This window comes from Emys orbicularis, chromosome 8, assembly GCF_028017835.1.
Source record: "Emys orbicularis isolate rEmyOrb1 chromosome 8, rEmyOrb1.hap1, whole genome shotgun sequence".
Lineage (NCBI taxonomy): Eukaryota > Metazoa > Chordata > Testudines > Emydidae > Emys > Emys orbicularis.
The window spans coordinates 11,468,410-11,485,705 of NC_088690.1; the positions used below are offsets into that span (position 1 = coordinate 11,468,410).

Here is a 17,296-nt window from a genome sequence, read left to right on the forward strand (position 1 = left end):
ACCTCTACAGAGGATTTTGGGGCTGAGAGAGGCTGCTGTTACTATGCCTGCAAAATTTCAACCCATCCTCCCTCCACCTCTGACAGGTTGCTGGGAGAGGAGCTACTCATTATAGGCTCGATCCTGCAAGGTGATGAGCACACTGGCCCAGTCTATCAAAGCACTTGAGCATGTGCTTAACTTTAAGCATATAAGTAGTCCAGTTCTCTTCATTAGTAATATAAAGTTTGAAACTGATGTGATTTGTTGTGAATTTGCTAGGCTATGCTTCTGGTACACAGAAGGTGAAGTGAGTTACAAAAACACTTTGATTACTCTAGAATATCAAACTGATCTTTGTTCTTAAAACTATTTGCTCCCAGTTGCGGGCAGGTGCTAGTAGTTCACTGGGTTCTTCTAATATGGCCTCTCCATTACTGGAGGTTTGCAACTTTGGTAGCCCATTCTGTGTGGTCCTCTGCTAATCTCTTTGTGGATGAATCGTCTTTTTGATCCACCCAAGATACCACATCATCCATCTAAATTCTTCTTTTTCTGCCTCACGTTCTTCTGTCATCAACTTTCCCTTCCAGTGCCTGTAAACATGCATCGCACTCTCAACCACTTAAAATGTGGTCTGAAATAAAAACTTTCTTGTCAGAAAATCTAACTTTTGCTGAGTGCCAATCATTTCCAGTACTTTTTAGTTAATGTGGTTTATATATGATATTTTCTGAATTCTTCTGTAACACCATAATTTGAAGGATTGAATTTTTGTTATTAAGAATGTTTGTTATTAATTCTTTGTCTGTCCATGATTCACAGTTGTGATTTAACACAGACCAATTACAAGTTTTTATGAGTTGGAATTTAATCTTCAGATTCATGTCCCTTCTCATCAGATGTTTATTCTTCCAGAATGTCTTTTGCTCCAGCTGTATTGGTGCTGACTTCAGTATCCAATCTTCCATCTTCTGTAATGATGCTTCCTAAGGCCTGGTCTACACTAGGAGGTTATGTCGAATTTAGCAGCGTTAAATCGAATTAACCCTGCACCCGTCCACACAACGAAGCTATTTAGTTCGACATAGAGGTCTCTTTAAATCTATTTCTGTACTCCTCCCCAACGAGGGGAGTAGCGCTAAATTCGACATGGCCAGGTCGAATTTGGGTAGGTGTGGATGGAATTCGACGCTAATAGCTCCGGGAGCTATCCCACAGTGCACCACTCTGTTGACACTCTGGACAGCAGTCCGAGCTCGGATGCTCTGACCAGCCACACAGGAAATGCCCCCGGAAAATTTGAATTCCTTTTCCTGTCTGGCCAGTTTGAATCTCACTTCCTGTTTGGACATCGTGGCGAGCTCAGCAGCACTGGCAACGATGCAGAGCTCTCCAGCAGAGGTGACCATGCAATCGCAGAATAGAAAGAGGGCCCCAGCATGGACTGATCGGGAAGTCTTGGATCTGATCGCTGTGTGGGGCGATGAGTCCGTGCTTTCGGAGCTGCGATCGAAAAAACGGAATGCGAAGATCTACGAGAAGATCTCCAAAGCCATGACGGAGAGAGGATACAGCCGGGATGCAACGCAGTGCCGCGTGAAAATCAAGGACCTGGGACAAGGCTACCAGAAGACCAAAGCGGCAAACGGACGCTCCGGATCCCAGCCCCAGACATGCCGTTTCTACGAGGCACTGCATTCCATTCTAGGTGCGGCCGCCACCACTACCCCACCACTGACCGTGGACTCCGACGATGGGGTATTGTCGACGGCCGCTTCCTCGGAGATGTTCGCGGACGGGGAAGATGAGGAAGGAGATGAGGAGGACAAGGCAGTCGACAGCGCTTACAACGCTGATTTCCCCGACAGCCAGGATCTCTTCATCACCCTCACAGAGATCCCCTACCAACCCTCCCAAGGCGTTAACCGTGACCCTGAATCAGGGGAAGGATCAGTCGGTAAGTGTTTTAAACATGTAAACATTTATTTTGAACAGAACAGGAATGGAATATTAACAATGGGTTTTTCATGATTACTTTGCCCTAGGCGCTCTACTTTTTAGTCCTTGCCAGTGCAGCTACTGGAAAATTATGTCAATATGTCCGGGGATAGAGCAGAAATCCTCCTGGGACATCTCCACGAAGCTCTCCTGGAGGTAATTTGAAAGCCTTTGCATCAGGTTCCTGGGGAGAGCGGCCTTATTGCGTCCTCCATGGTAGGAAACTTTTCCGCGCCAGGCTAGCAGCAAGTACTCTGGGATCAGTGCCTCGCACAGCATGGCCGCATACGGCCCTGTTTTTTGTTGGCATTCACGCAGCATGCGGTCTTTCTCAGTGTCTGAAATCCTGATCAGAGTGATATCACTCATGGTGACCTGCTTTAAATTAGGGGAATGTTAGTATTGGGACTGATTGCCTGTTCCTTTACATAACTGTAACCGGCGGTTTACAGCCACGCGGTGAAGGCGGGACAGGGGCAGCATACAGGAATCCTTCCCGGGGACAGCCGCGAGGGGGGGTGGGACAGGGGCAGAGTTCATGCTGGCCGGATCGCCGGCAGCAGGAACTGGCCAACGCTAGGGGCATAGCTTTGAACGTGAAAGGAGGGCACTGCTATAAATTAAGCTTTCAGCAGCCAAAAGTCTACGGCTTACCATGTCCGCCTGCTACCCGAATTCCGCTGTCCTGCCCCGCTTGTGTGATCTGTACTCCAAGACCCCAGGCACTGAATGGGAAGGCCGAAAATTCGACCTTGTCCTGAGTGCGCATGTGATAGGTGCTGTGCATGGTCTTGTTCACAGAGAAAGACTATGTTCATTGTTCACAAAAATGTATCTTTGTGAGGAATTCACTCCCTTTTTCCCATCCCACAGCTGCGAGTGTCTCCCGACCTACCCCGGCATCCCCCTCCCAGAGGCTGGCGCAGATTAGGCGCCGAAAGAGAAGGACACGGGACGAGATGTTCTCCGAACTTATGGGCTGCTCCCGAGCCGAGGCGGCACAGCAGACCCAGTGGAGGGAGAACATGTCGCAATACCAGCGATCACACAGCGAACGGGAGGACAGGTGGCGGCAGGAAGACCAGCAGGCGACTCAAACGCTGCTTGGACTAATGGAGCAAACGGACATGCTCCGGCGCCTTGTAGATGTTCTGCAGGACCGGAGGCAGGAGGACAGAGCCCCGCTGCAGTCTATCTCTAACCGCTCTCCCCTGCCACAAAGTCCCAAGAAGGAGGGGCGGCAGGGGCCATGAAAACAGTCACTCCACCCCTGCAGACTGCTCAAGTACCAGACGGCTCTCATTCCCAAAGTTTTGATAAGTCCTTTCCTTCGCTCCAAAAGCACCTCACCCAAGCCCCCGTCCCAGTGTCATCCCCTACCTGTGTAGTTGTTGTTAAAAAATAAGTTTCTTTTAATTACTGTTTCCGTCAGGTTCTTTTAGAGGAGAGTGTGTTTGAAGGGGGGAAAGGGGGTTGGTAATTGGAGAGGACAGTCACCTTTACCAGGGTACAGACACAGGGGTAGGTTCAGCAGCAGGTCACACACACATTGCAGTCACTAGGCACCCTGGTCAGTCTGTGAGGTGGTTTTCATGTTCTGTGTTGGGGGGCTATGTGAGTTTGTGGCGGGGGAGGGCGGTTACAGATCTTATGCAGCGGTCCTTAGCCTGGATGACAGAGCCACGCAGCAGGGGATCTGTAACCGTCCTACCCCGCCACAAAGTCACATAGCCCCCACACACAGAGTCCCGAAAAGGAGGGGTGGCAGGCTCCGTTGAAACAACCAGTCCACCACTGCGGACCGCTCTAGGAGCAGGAGCCTGTCATTCCTCGAGTTTAGAAGCGTCCTTTCCATCACTACACCCGCTCCCCACCACAGTCTGCGTCCCAGTTTCAACCCTTTACCACGAAACCCTTAATAAAGAAAACGGTGTTAATGAACAAAGTTCCATTTATTTTATTTTTAAAGGTGTGTTGGAAGGGGGGAAACGGGGTGAAGGGGGTATGTAACTGGAGAGGATAGTCAACATTAACTGGGTAAAGAAACGGGGGCAGGTTCAGCTCTTTAAACAAACTTAATAGTCACAGGTTACCCTGCTCACTGTGGAACCTAGCTTTCAAAGCCTCCCAGATGCACAGCGCGTCCCGCTGGGCTCTTCTAATCGCACGGCTGTCTGGCTGGGCGTAATCAGCAGCCAGGCGATGTGCCTCAACCTCCCACCCCGCCATAAACGTCTCCCCCTTGTTCTCAGAGATTGTGGAGCACACAGCAAGCTGCAATAACAATGGGGATATTGGTTTCGCTGAGATCAGAGCGAGTCAGTAAGCTTCTCCATCTCCCCTTGAGACGTCCAAAAGCACACTCCACCACCATTCTGCACTTGCTCAGCTGGTAGTTGAAGAGTTCTTTTTCACTGTCCAGGGCGCCTGTATAGGGCTTCATGAGCCAGGGCATTAGCGGGTAGGCTGGGTCCCCGAGGATTACTATAGGCATCTCCACATCCCCAACAGTTATTTTGTGGTCCAGGAAGTAAATACCTTCCTGCAGCCGTCTAAACAGACCAGAGTTCCTGAAAACACGAGCGTCATGAACCTTGCCCGGCCATCCAACGTTGATGTTGGTAAAACGTCCCCTATGGTCCACCAGTGCTTGCAGGGCCATTGAAAAGTAGCCCTTTCTGTTAATGTACTGGCTGGCCTGGTACTCCAGTCCCAGAATAGGGATGTGAGTTCCATCTATAGCCCCACCGCAGTTTGGGAATCCCATCGCGGCAAAGCCATCTATGATCACCTGCACGTTTCCCAGGGTCACTACCTTTGAGAGCAGTAGCTCAACGATTGCGTTGGCTACTTGCATCACAGCAACCCCCACGGTAGATTTGCCCGCGCCAAAGTGGTTCGCGACTGACCGGTAGCTGTCTGGCGTTGCAAGCTTCCAGAAGGCTATGGCCACTCGCTTCTGGACAGTCAGGGCTGCTCGCTTCCGGGTGTCTTTGCGCTTCAGGGCAGGGGACAGCAACTCACAAAGTTCCAGGAAAGTTCCCTTACGCATGGGAAAGTTTCACAGCCACTGTGATTCATCCCAGACCTGCAGCACTATGTGGTCCCACCAGTCCATGCTTGTTTCCCGGGCTCAGAATCGCCGTTCCACAGCATCAACATGACCCATTGCCACCATGATATCCACGGCGCGGGGTCCCGTGCTTTGCGAGAGGTCTGTGCCACTCTGACTTAATGTCCTCACTGCGCTGCCGTAGCCTCCTCGCCCGATTTCTCAGCATCTGCCTCTGAAAAAGGTGGATGATAAGGTGCGAGGTGTTGACAACGGCCATAACTGCAGCGATGGTCGCAGCGGGCTCCATGTTCGCAGTGCTGTGGCGTCCGCACTGTCACTCACCAGAAAAGTGCGCGAAGTGATTGCCCGCCGGCGCTTTCAGGGAGGGAGGGCGGGAGTGACGGTTGAATGACGGCAGTTACCCAAAACCACCCTCGACACATTTTTTTCCCCAGCAGGCATTGGGGGCTCGACCCAGAATTCCAATGGGCGGCGGGGACTGCGGGAACTGTGGGATAGCTGCCCACAGTGCACCGCTTCCAATGTCGACGCTTGCTTCGTTAGTGTGGACTCACAAAGTCGAATTACTGTTCTTAGTGTGGATACACACGTTCGACTTTGTAATATCCGTTCCACTAATTCGATTTCAGTAAAATCGTAGTGTAGACATACCCTAAGTAGCAATAATTTCTCACTTGCTGTATAGTTGTGCTGTTCACTGGAATCTTGCATGTTTTCCTAGGATCCTTGATACGCCCATAATTTTTGTCTTGTCCATATTGAACTCTGGGCCATATTCTTTGCCATATTTATATATAATCTTCACTAACTTCATCAGACCGTCTTCTGAATCAGCCAACAATACTGTCATCTGCTTAGCGAATGTTATTCACCCATTTTCCATTCATGTTAAAACCTTCTATTTCTTCAATTAATTTAATCAAATACTTGCCATGAATGTTGTATAATGTCACTGACTTTATTTAACCATGTCTCACATCTTTCTTAACCTCTATTAGGTTTTCCATTTTCATCTCCCAATATAATTGCCTTCTAATGCCATTCATTACTGGGAGTTTGTACCCATCAGTCCCTACAGATCTTACTATATTGAGAAATTTGTAGTGGTTCCCTCAAAGGCTTTTTAGAAGTCAGTGAAACACAAGTATGCTGTTTCCCCATTTCTACTGATCTTTCTAAGATGAGCTTCACGTTCATAATACTGTTTATGGTGCCCTATTCATGTTTGATTCCATATTGTTGTTCACTTTCTTCCTTATCAATCTTTCCTTGTATTTGGTCTTGAACAACTCACAAAAGTGTCTTAGAGGCATGTGATACTAGTCTGATTGCTTTATAGTATTTACAATCCATAGTGGTGTTCTTTTTGGGGATTTTGATACACAGTGAAGTTGTAAAGTCATTCATACTCTTCATTACCTATGCCAGGGCTTTTTACCCTTCATCCTCTATGTTTTTTAACAATTCAGCTGGTATTTCATCACATCCTAGTGCTTTTCCATTCAGAAGCGTTTTTATTGCTGCCATGATTTCGTCATCAGTTGTTGGTGGGCTTCTCTGATTGATCTCTAGTTGAGGTTTTTCAGGCTTGTCATCATAGTTCCTTGATATATTTTTGCCATAACTCATTCTTGTCCTTTAGATATTGAGATATTGTCCATTTTTGCTCTTAAGGGTCGTATCGATCACTTTTGTTTAATTAAAGTCTCTTATGTTTTTGATATATCTCACTTTGTTCTCCTTATCCACTTGTTCAATTTCTTTGTATTTCTCATTCAAACTTTGCTAATCTGTTGCATTTATGTGTTACTTTATTTAGTCTTTGATTTTCCTCCTTTTCTGTTGTTGATCTTTGTGTATTGTGCTCACCTAGTTACTGTTAATAATTTTCAGCTTTTATTTGGTGTTTGCTGCTTTCTATCTTGATATAATGAAAGAATGGTAATGTCGTGGAAAAATGACCACGCGTTGTGTTTGGATCAGAACAACCCTGAGGCTTCCTTTATTGAATACAAGCGTGCAGGGGGTGACAGCTATCGGAGCTGCCCCCCTGATTCAAGGAACACACAAGCTTTTAAAGCTTAAAACCACAAACAAATTACACATACTTTCGTCTTAATTACCTTATTTGGAATACATTGCAAAATCAATACAGGTCAAAAGCAAAAAGAATAATCATATTCCCTTATTCGGCCTTTCCTGTTGTTGTTATTCACAGTCTGGTTCTTTTGCGGTTTGACTTTTTTAACAGTACTATTGCGGTTATATATTTCTTAAGCTTGGCTATTGCAAATTGTTCTGTTTGGGGACTTTTCCATTCCACCTCTTCATGCCCCTTATACACAGAAAGCCATTGTTCCGTTTTGGGGACTTTCCATTAGGCCCTGAAAAAACAGAAACCTGCTCGGCCAATACTTTAGGCCTACTAGCTTGACCAGAGTTTTAAGGCCCCCTTTAGATTTTCCTCCACAGTAACATGGCCTTTTTCCAAGCTTAAAGCAAAAATTATAATAGGGCAAGCCTATAATTTCCAAGCAAGTATTAATATTTACCTGGTTTTATAATATATTTGATCTTTGCTTTTAAACTTATATTTGTAAATGGCAGTTATTTGAGACCTTGGAATTATTTGTTCTTTTTGTTTTTAGTAGACTTTTATCAGTATGTTGGGAGGTGGTAACTCCGAAAAATGGGGAATGATTACATTAATTAAAGCAATTATATATTACCATTGGTCTCAAAATTAACAGATATTCAACTTCCAAAGAGTATGTATGTATGTACAATATCTATAGTATATAAATTCAGGTTTGCGTGTGTTAAATTAAACTTAGCAGAATGAATTGAATAGATCTTTAATAACAAGTTGAAAGATTCATCTATTGCTACTTGGTGTAAACATCTGTTAAAACAAATTATTTTAATTGTGCCAAAGCCGATGGAATGAAGTGATTCACTTGTCCATCAAATGTAACTTATGCATAATCATTACAGGAAGGAGAACATTTTGTCAAGAAAATTGGTGGTATCTTTGCCTTCAAAGTAAAAGATGGTCCTGATGGTAAAGAAGCAACCTGGATAGTAGATGTGAAAAATGGTAAAGGCTCTGTAGATATTAATTCAGGTCAGTGCTGTTATCTCTACAGTATGTCTTTTGGTATAACCTATATTGTCAGAATGAAAGGGAACCATCAGGTCCTTGAAAGTCACATACAAAATATGAACTTCTTTAGTTAAACAAGAACTACATTATTTTTTAAATCCCCACTTCATCATTGACAAATGAAGTTAAGTTTTAATCCTCATTGTTTGGATATGGCTAAGATTAAGTGCTGTTCCTCTTCTTCTCCTTCTGTCCTCATGTTTCCTATGACACTTTTTTAAGACTTCCCAGTTAGATAAGCAGCATTTGAGGAGATTATAACATACATGACTCTTGGAAGGACCAATGCCAGAATAAACAAAACTGGGTAGCTACTACACCAATGGATATCCTAGAAATGCCTGAATGGACAGATAGAAGATTGTTCTTGAAATCTGGGGGGCAGACTTAATTGCAGCTGCAAATTGGAGCATGCCTGGCCCATGTCCAGAATTGCTGCACCCACTGATTACAAGATAAATCAACATTGGCTGCTTGGGTAAGGGTACAAAACTTGGTGGGGGAAATTATATATAATGGTATTACAGAAAGAGTGGAAGTATTTGACATTCTCCTCTCCACTGCTGTGGAGTAAAAATATCTCAAACTTGTTCACTGAATGTACTTCAGAGAATTGGATGGTTCATGGCTTTTTTGTAATTTTGTCCTTGGACATAAATCTGCAGCTGAGTTAACAGAATTTAAATAAGGTATTGTTAGTTTAAGGAGATGTTTTCAGTCGTTATTCTTTCTGTTATGAATGCATTAAAGAACAATGCTATATATAGATACTGGCCTATCTTTTGTCATAATTAAAATCTATTCAAGAAAGTCAGTGAAAACTCGTTGAGGTTACAGATACAGATGAAATAGATGATAACATTTTCAGCTGGTTTATGGTTAAGGTGATCTTGAAATCTCCTGATGTTGCACTAACTCAGCAGCTGTGGCTGTGAGCTTTTTGTTAAGAAATGTACAAAGGAAAACAGAACACGCACGCCTCCTCTTGAAAATCTCTGGGCAGGAAATGCCTCAACTTGGAGTTTGTGTAGGAACTGCCTCAGGAGAAAATAAACATCTAATCCAAGTTAAAGTTTTTATTTCTACTTAGAAATTAAGTTCACAATACAAATCAAAAGGGTGAAAAAATATGAATCTAACTCCTGGAGTTAACTTTTAACTAATCACATAAGGATCTGTTTCTCAGTGAATGGGGAATTAAATAATGTTTCCCAAACCTAATACGAAATAATACTTCTTAGTTTTCAGCACCTTTCACAAATATTAAAATCCCCTATGTAGTTCCAAGAGCAGAACAGGAAGTGACATTTCCCTTCCCTGCAAATGAGCATCAAGCTGGTTCGGGGGGACTATGTAGAGTAGATAATGTCATGCCATTGAAGGTGAAGTTCTGTGCTGCATTTCTAAAGGTACATCTACACTGTGATAAAAGACCCGTGGCACTGCAGCAGCTGGCTCAGGTCAGCTGACTCGGGCTTGAGCTGCAGGGCTATAAAATTGCTATGTTGATACTCTGGCTAGAGCGTGGGCTCTGGATCCTCCTCCCTCGCAGCATTTCAAAGTCTGGCTCCAGCCAGAACCTAAACGTCTATACTGCAATTTTATAGTCCCACAGCCCATGCCCTGCGAGTCCGAGTCAGCTGACCTGAGCCAGCTGCAGGTCTTTGATTCCAATGTAGACATACCCTCAGAGGTATAAACACAAAACTCGCAAACCAGGAGAGGGGGAGGCCTTAAGAGGCCCCTGATCCCTCCTGATCCTAGGCAGCTCTGGGGGCTGTGGTGGCCCCTAGGATCACTGTCGCACTGCATGCTGGACCCTACATCTGATGTTTCCCTCCCACATTTGGCACACCCCCTGTAGTTGGGCATGTGAAGAGGTCCTCATAAGACAGTTTTATAGTTGTTTTTCTGCAGTGCCAGCAATAGGGAAATCCCAACCAGCCAGGACTTCTAGAGGCCATTTATGTCTGATCCTTTCCCCAGCATAAACGGGCTAAAGTGTGGTTGAGGATCTCTCCCTCATCTCAGTTGAGATTAACAATTGTGATGGATTATTGCTGTGGACTCTAATCCTTTTGGAACTGGATTGTGATCACAGACTCACTTTACAGGCCCCAAACAGTCCTCAGATATTAGCAACTTCCAGTTGCCAGTGACCTGGGTCTGATTTGTACTAGCAGTCTAGAGAGAGATTTTAAATCTTATTGCTATACTCCAGCCCATCTAATCCCAGTGCCCTTTATTATTAATGGGCTTATTTTTGTAGCAAATGCTTTAATACTTAGATTTAAATACTGCCTGACTATATAGGCTATATTGTAAAGACCTGTCTGGAATTCCTGTTGATCCTTCTGTAACAGGGTTTCTCAATCAAGTTCCCTCTGACACCCTACAAATATTTGTTAGTGATTATGCAGTACCTATGCTGCTATACCTGCTAATGAGGCTCACTCATATTTTATCCCTTCCTTCCAACTTCTGCTGAGCTCTGTTAATAAGCAGCATGTGACCCTATAGACCATGACTTCTTTTAATATCATTCCACTACTCTACATTCACAGGAGCTTTAATGTGACTCATGCCTGAGAGTGCTCTGTCTCTCTCAACTGGAAGCTAAACAGTCAAACTCTGTCTCTGTTATGTGTTACAGATAAGAAAGCTGACTGTATAATTACAATGGCTGATTCTGACTTGTTGGCTTTAATGACGGGCAAAATAAATCCACAGACAGTAAGTAAAATGAAGATTAAATGAAAAGATGAATATCTAGAATTGTTTTTATTTTACATGGGCTATGAAGCAACACCTTTATTTTTTTCTGGATTCTTTTGGCTAAGTGATCAATACTTTTTTATGCAAGAGTATTTTTTGAACACCTATTAGCTCTAAAGGATAGCAAATATAGGTTTTTACACTAATGTACTTCCAGTGTACTTGGCAGAATGTTTACCTGGCAGTCAGTAAGTGCAATGAATAAATTTCCTGTTTGGAATTGCTTCATTATTCAGCCTTATGACGACAAGGCTACATGCTGAAGAAATGAATAGCAGAAAGTACACTAGTCACAGACCACCTAAGTACTGAACAGTCTAAAACAAGGCAGTTACTGTGCCACAATTCTAAGATTCTGTAGGTGCTTTAGTCATATATTGCTTCTAAAAATGTTACTCTCATTCTTGAAACTGTTTATTAAATTCCTGCTGTTTTGTAACTGCACTACTGGGACATTTAGAAAATTATGAAAGTGCCACTCACCGTTCCATAGTTAAGGGTGAATTGAGCATTTTTTGCACTTAAACCAGAGATTCAACCAGTTTGTTGTGTACGAAGAATACAGCATATCCTCACCAAAATCACAGCATTCACTCTTTGAATACAGACTACAATTCTGTGAGACTTTACAAGCAAATATATTAATTAGTTTACAAGCAAATTTTATTACTTTAAAATGAGTCCTTTGAGTAATTTAGCACCTGATGTTGGACCTTATCTTTGTCCTGAATAATCTTAATAATGGAATAACACAGATGTTTTACACTTTTCTGATATTTAAAAACTCACTGAAATCTTATGTGCAGGCTATTTTTGAAGACAATTTTAGGATTAATGGTCATTTTTCCCCCTGTTCTTCATAAGTGGTAGTTTCTCCTTTAGCATGGAGATGAAGAATGTTGTTCTTCTGCATAGAATTTTACATAGAACTGGTCTCTTTCAAAATGGCTGTCATCTCCCATTATTTTCAATAGGATGGAAGACATTGGCTGTTCTCAGATGGTCATTTTTATAAGGGATTGTTTCCCATAGTGTTCCTCTCTGCCTTCTGATAGTATAGGGGGCTTCACTTATTGGAAACAAGTGGTGGCAGTGGTCAGTTTGACTGAGGGTGGCAGCTAATGCTCTGTCCCATTGAAAACCATGGGAGAGGATGGCCATTGAGAAAGAGGGCGATTCTTGAGTCTCTCCGATTTTTATTAATCAGCCTCTGTGACAGATAAACTTTCATTTTTGAAATAAAGGCAAAAAAGACCATTAATCCTAAAAATTTGTTTTGAAAAGCTACACATTATACTGGATGTACTCACCAGATAGGCCAGGAGGGGAAATTTGAGGTCTGAAGGTTGCAGGAGAAGAGGAGGGGGAAATTAGTATCTGTATGCAGGGGATTGTGGGGTGCACAAAGGAGGGAGAAACTGGTGTTGTGTACAGGGAGATAGAGGCAGGCACAAGCAGCAGGGAGAATTTGGGCAAGAAGAGAGAGAAAGAAACAGAGGTACACACTGTGGCTGTTTTGTGCTGCTCTGGTGATGCAAAGCAGCTGTAAAAAAAACCAAACCAAACCAACCCCCCCCCCCCCCCAAAAAAAAAAAAACCCAGTTGAATTGGGCAGTATGCTCTTGCTGATTTGCTGTGCTTCAGCGTGGCATAAAGCCATCAGAACATACTGATGAATCTGGCCTAAAAGTTTAAATTTATTTTTAATTTTAAGTTGATACTTTATATTTTCAAATCATCAGAAATATCTCAGGGTAACGTTCTCTTTGGGATTCTTGCTTGTGGTTCATATATAACGCTTTTTGTCTGGGAATTCCCTTGAGTTTTATTATTAAAATTACTCAAGGAAATTCCCAGACTAACAGTGTGATAAAATGGAGTTAAGGTTGAATTTACCCACCACTAATTTAGGGTAAAATACATTATAGGGATTTTCTAATTATCCCAAATAACAAATGTTGCAAACCCAGGAATACAGATTTAACCTTAAACTTAAATATCCAAATATGTGAAAGTACAGAAATCCAAACAACCTTAACTGTCCTGTACTGATACAATATGGGGGTGAGAGAAAAAAATCTCTTTACAAATCTGTTTAATCTGATCAGGCACCACATAACCCTAAAGTGCCTTTATCAGAATCATATAGTTACTGTGTTGTGTCACTACAGAGAAGTTAATGTTGTTTGGGGACAGTAGTGCCAATAATGCTCAATCTGGGAAGGCTTTTCAGCTGATGTTAAGCATGTTCCACTGTGAGCTCCAGTGTGTAGCCTATGAATCACTTATGAGGAGGCTTCATGGCATACAGAAAGGATGCAGTCTGAAATGAAAAAAAGTAGTAGTTAGCCATCCCATTCAATTTGGGAATGTCTGGCATTCCTCATCACCAGCCCCCTCCAACATATATGATGATGGCTTAATGAAATTTATGAAAATTAACTTCTCTCTTTGCACTGTATACTTGCTATGCAAAACTGAGAATATCACAAACAAACAACAACCCCAAAACTTTTTTGTCAAGCTTGGTAAGATATTTAGATAGAATATTGAAATCCTAATTTTTCCAAATACACTTTTGTTTTCCAATATTTCTATGTAATTTGTCTGAAGTAACCATTAACTCTGTTTTGTGGTCTGTCACTGAAATTTCAGGGGTTCTGACATGCTTTTGTGGAGTCCAAGTCCTTCCTTATGTAGGAAAAGAGACTTCTGACATTTAATATACTTAACTGCTTAGATACCACAATTATGTAGCACTATATATAAACTTCAGGAAGTTCCATCAGGCCCTGATCCTGAAAAGATTTACATATGCGCTTAACTTTACATATGTGAATCATCTCATTGATTTTATTGGGACTGCTCACATGCATAAATTTCTCCAGGATTGGGACCTAATTCTCAAAAGCCCATATTCTAGATATTCTGTTCATTCTTCACAGACACTTGGGGTTGGCGATTTCCATTATAATCACATTTTGGATTCAGTATTTAAAAGGTACAAAACGTAATGCAGCATTTTCACATGGGGAATTGTTATATGCCTGCTTCTCTACAATTTTTTTCCCTTTCCTTGATTCTTTAACTGAGTCTACATGTAAGTGCCGCAGAGGTGATTGTGTTTAGTCTATAAAGAAATTACAGCCCATGCTACAAAGTCTTTATATATTCTGTATTGCCATACTGTTTAAAACCTCCGAATATTAAGTATAAACTTTGGATGAAGTGGTGCACTAAGGACAAGACATTGTCACCTGAAAGGATTAGAAGCATCAAAACCAAAGGACAAAATAATATTCTTCATTTCCTCTTTGCAGGCTTTCTTTCAAGGTAAATTGAAGATTTCTGGGAACATGGGCATGGCTATGAAGCTTCAGAGCCTACAGCTTCAGCCAGGCAAAGCTAAACTTTGAATTCATTTGACTGCACTTCACACACAAGACTTGATATCTATATTTGTCAAAATCCAGAGTGGAACTAGACATTGAAAGTAACAGTAGTACAGGTTTTTCTAAATTTGGGTAATCAAATCCATCTTTCCTAAACTTAATAGAACATTAATAGAGATTTAAGTACTGTCTTGCTGAACTCCATATATCTGTCTAGTGCAAAGTGAATGTAGTAATTGTGACTTTAGACTAAACTGAGGCATTCATGGTTATAAACAGTATAATGCAAGGAATTATATAAACAAAATTTGGTGTTAACCAGCCTGAATTTTTTTTTAAAAAGCCTTACGTATTTTTAATGAGAGAGGTCACTTTGCTGTCATTGAACTTAAATCTAACAAATTGGTTCTTTAATTTAAAATTATTTTATGAGAGGAATCTCTACAGCCACATAACTCTTTTTAAACTCTTAGGAATCTGCTTTTAAAATATTTTCCATACTACTGCTTTGGAAATTAAAAAAAAAAAAAAACCTCTAGAAGTAAATAAAAACATTCAAAATTAGTGGTCAGACCAAGATTTGCTTTGAGATTCACAGCATTAATTGTAACGCATCATCACCTTGAAATAAGATTGAGAGGAAAATCAGATAGCATCTGCTTTGGTTAAATACTTATTGATAAAATGTTCCTAGAGCTGATAATTCTTTTAAGTTCTTACCGAATACTGTAAAAAATTCTTATTCCTTTTTATTCGGTTTTGGAGAAATAATGTATTCTGGTCAAATGTTTAATAGAAAATTAAATATGCTTTTCCTATTCTGTGTGGCTTTTTTGTCAGATTTTATTATACAAATCGATTTTCATGGTGCATACTGTGAGGACTATTGGGGCCAGTTTTTCTATGGACCACCACCAAGTGGGTGACAGAGTAGTCTGTTATCTACTGCAGGATTCATTGTAGAGAACCGAGTGTCTGGGGAAGAATATCTCACATAATGTTCTGATTTTATATATTTGTTGGCTAAACTAAACAAGCAAAAAGCATAAAATACATATAAACAAATCAAAGCCCTGGCTGGGGTGATTTAGTTGGGGTTGGTCCTGCTTTGACTACCAGGGGGTTGGACTAGATGACCTCCTGAGGTCTCTTCCAACCCTAATCTTCTATGATTCTATGAAATTAAAATAAAATGAATTAACATCAAATCTTTGAATTAATCTAAGTATCCGTTTGATTAAATCATACCAAATAAACCTAAAATTCTTAAAAAGCTTTACCTAATCATTTGGAAGACAGTCTTAGCTATCAGCCCCAAAATAATAGGACATTATCAATTTCAATGCCAACTGATATATTTGTCATAGCAACAGGAAGGGTCAAATCACTCCAAGTTGAAATTTTCTGATGCCCAATGTGGCATTCCCTGCCCAAATGACAGATGATTAGGCAACAGTCTTTCCCATCTCCTCTAAAACAGTTACAAAAATTTAGATGAAAATAAGTTTCAGGATTTAAGCATCTGACCCTGAAACCCTGAAATATGTGTGTTCCTTTAGATAGCAATGCTAACCTGAGGCAGTTTTAGGTGTTTGAGGAAATATTCTATGGATTCTATCCACATGCCCACTACCAGCCATCGTCTGGAGTTAAAAAAAAAAAAAAAAAAACCCAAACCCCAAGTGCGAGCATGTTAAGATAGAGGTATCCCTATACTAGTAAAAAATGGGAAAAGAATACAAAACCAAAAAGGCTGATATTCAGGGTGGTTTTCATTCAGCTTCATGAGGCTGGTATGTGGTTGAAAAGATTAGCTGGTGTGTTTGTTAGCTCAGCTATTAAATGTCAACAGAGTTGCTGACTGGCTAGAGGTCACTTGGTTGTAGCTGCTGTATCTCAGACATTGCTGTCTGCCTGCCCCCTTTTGTCAGTCATTGTGGCAGCATATGGCAAGAGGCCAGCAGCGATCGCCAGAAGCACTGGTTTCTTCTTTACTTTCATTTTTTTGAAGATTGTGGTCTGACTGGTTCTTACCCTTTGGAACTACTCAAGAATTTCTTGGCAAATCCAAATGAGCGACTTCCCTTCAGAAAACACTGCCATTATCCAATGGGGTTTGGATAGATCTCCTTTATGGAAACAAATAACTGCCCAATGCTACTAATTTCAAGCACAGAAAGTTTATAGATCAAAAACATACCCATGAACCTGCTGACTGGGTATTTTGACACATTTGACAGTCATGGGCCCATCTGCAGACGATATCTCAACCATCCTAAAACAATCCTTACTTGAAAATAATCCAAACTAGCAAAAACTGGAACTGAAGTCAGAGAAAGCAATCTCTTGCATTTAATCATGCACTTATTCTTAAGACTAAGTGACTGTTCCTGTTCTACAAAACTTCCCTTTTACATTTTGGTACTCAGCAGATGAACTCTGAACAGCATTTTTGACACACAGTTTCAGTGAAAGATTAGATTTGAATTCTTTCAGAGCAAAAAGTCTTTTAAAATTTCAATTTGGTACTCCAGTTTTCAAGGCCGCTATCTGCCGCATAATGTTTGCTCCTGATATATAGGAACTGCAGACGAAGTATTTACTGAACCCTTTAGAGTGATAAAGGAAATGGATGTAATTGGTATACGCACAAGATACAGTACATTGTAATAATGACACATTCTAATTGTACCTAAATTAAAATAATGCAGGCTATATTGTTGCATAAACATAAACAGAACTCCACTCTGGAATCCTCAGAGCGTTCTGCTCAAAACTGAAGCCACAATATGTTCCAGTGAAACAAAATCACAACATTGGGGATCTTGCCAGTTTCTTCCATTGGTATATTCATTGTCATGTTATAATAGTACCTTACATCACCACTGTACTTCTGAATACATTAAGAAA

The 17,296-nt window shown here is 41.5% G+C and overlaps 1 protein-coding gene across 1 annotated transcript in view; it reads left to right on the forward strand.

Moving 5' to 3' along the window:
- The window catches only part of SCP2 (sterol carrier protein 2), a 57,188-nt gene extending 41,989 nt beyond the window's left edge, over window positions 1-15,199 (forward strand). Inside the window, exons 14-16 of the mRNA XM_065408994.1 lie at window positions 8,051-8,180; window positions 10,873-10,952; window positions 14,315-15,199. Coding sequence (XP_065265066.1) covers window positions 8,051-8,180; window positions 10,873-10,952; window positions 14,315-14,410 — 306 coding nt within the window. The 3' untranslated portion in view covers window positions 14,411-15,199. The remainder of the gene's footprint in view (window positions 1-8,050; window positions 8,181-10,872; window positions 10,953-14,314) is intronic.
- Window positions 15,200-17,296: the final 2,097 nt, after the last annotated feature.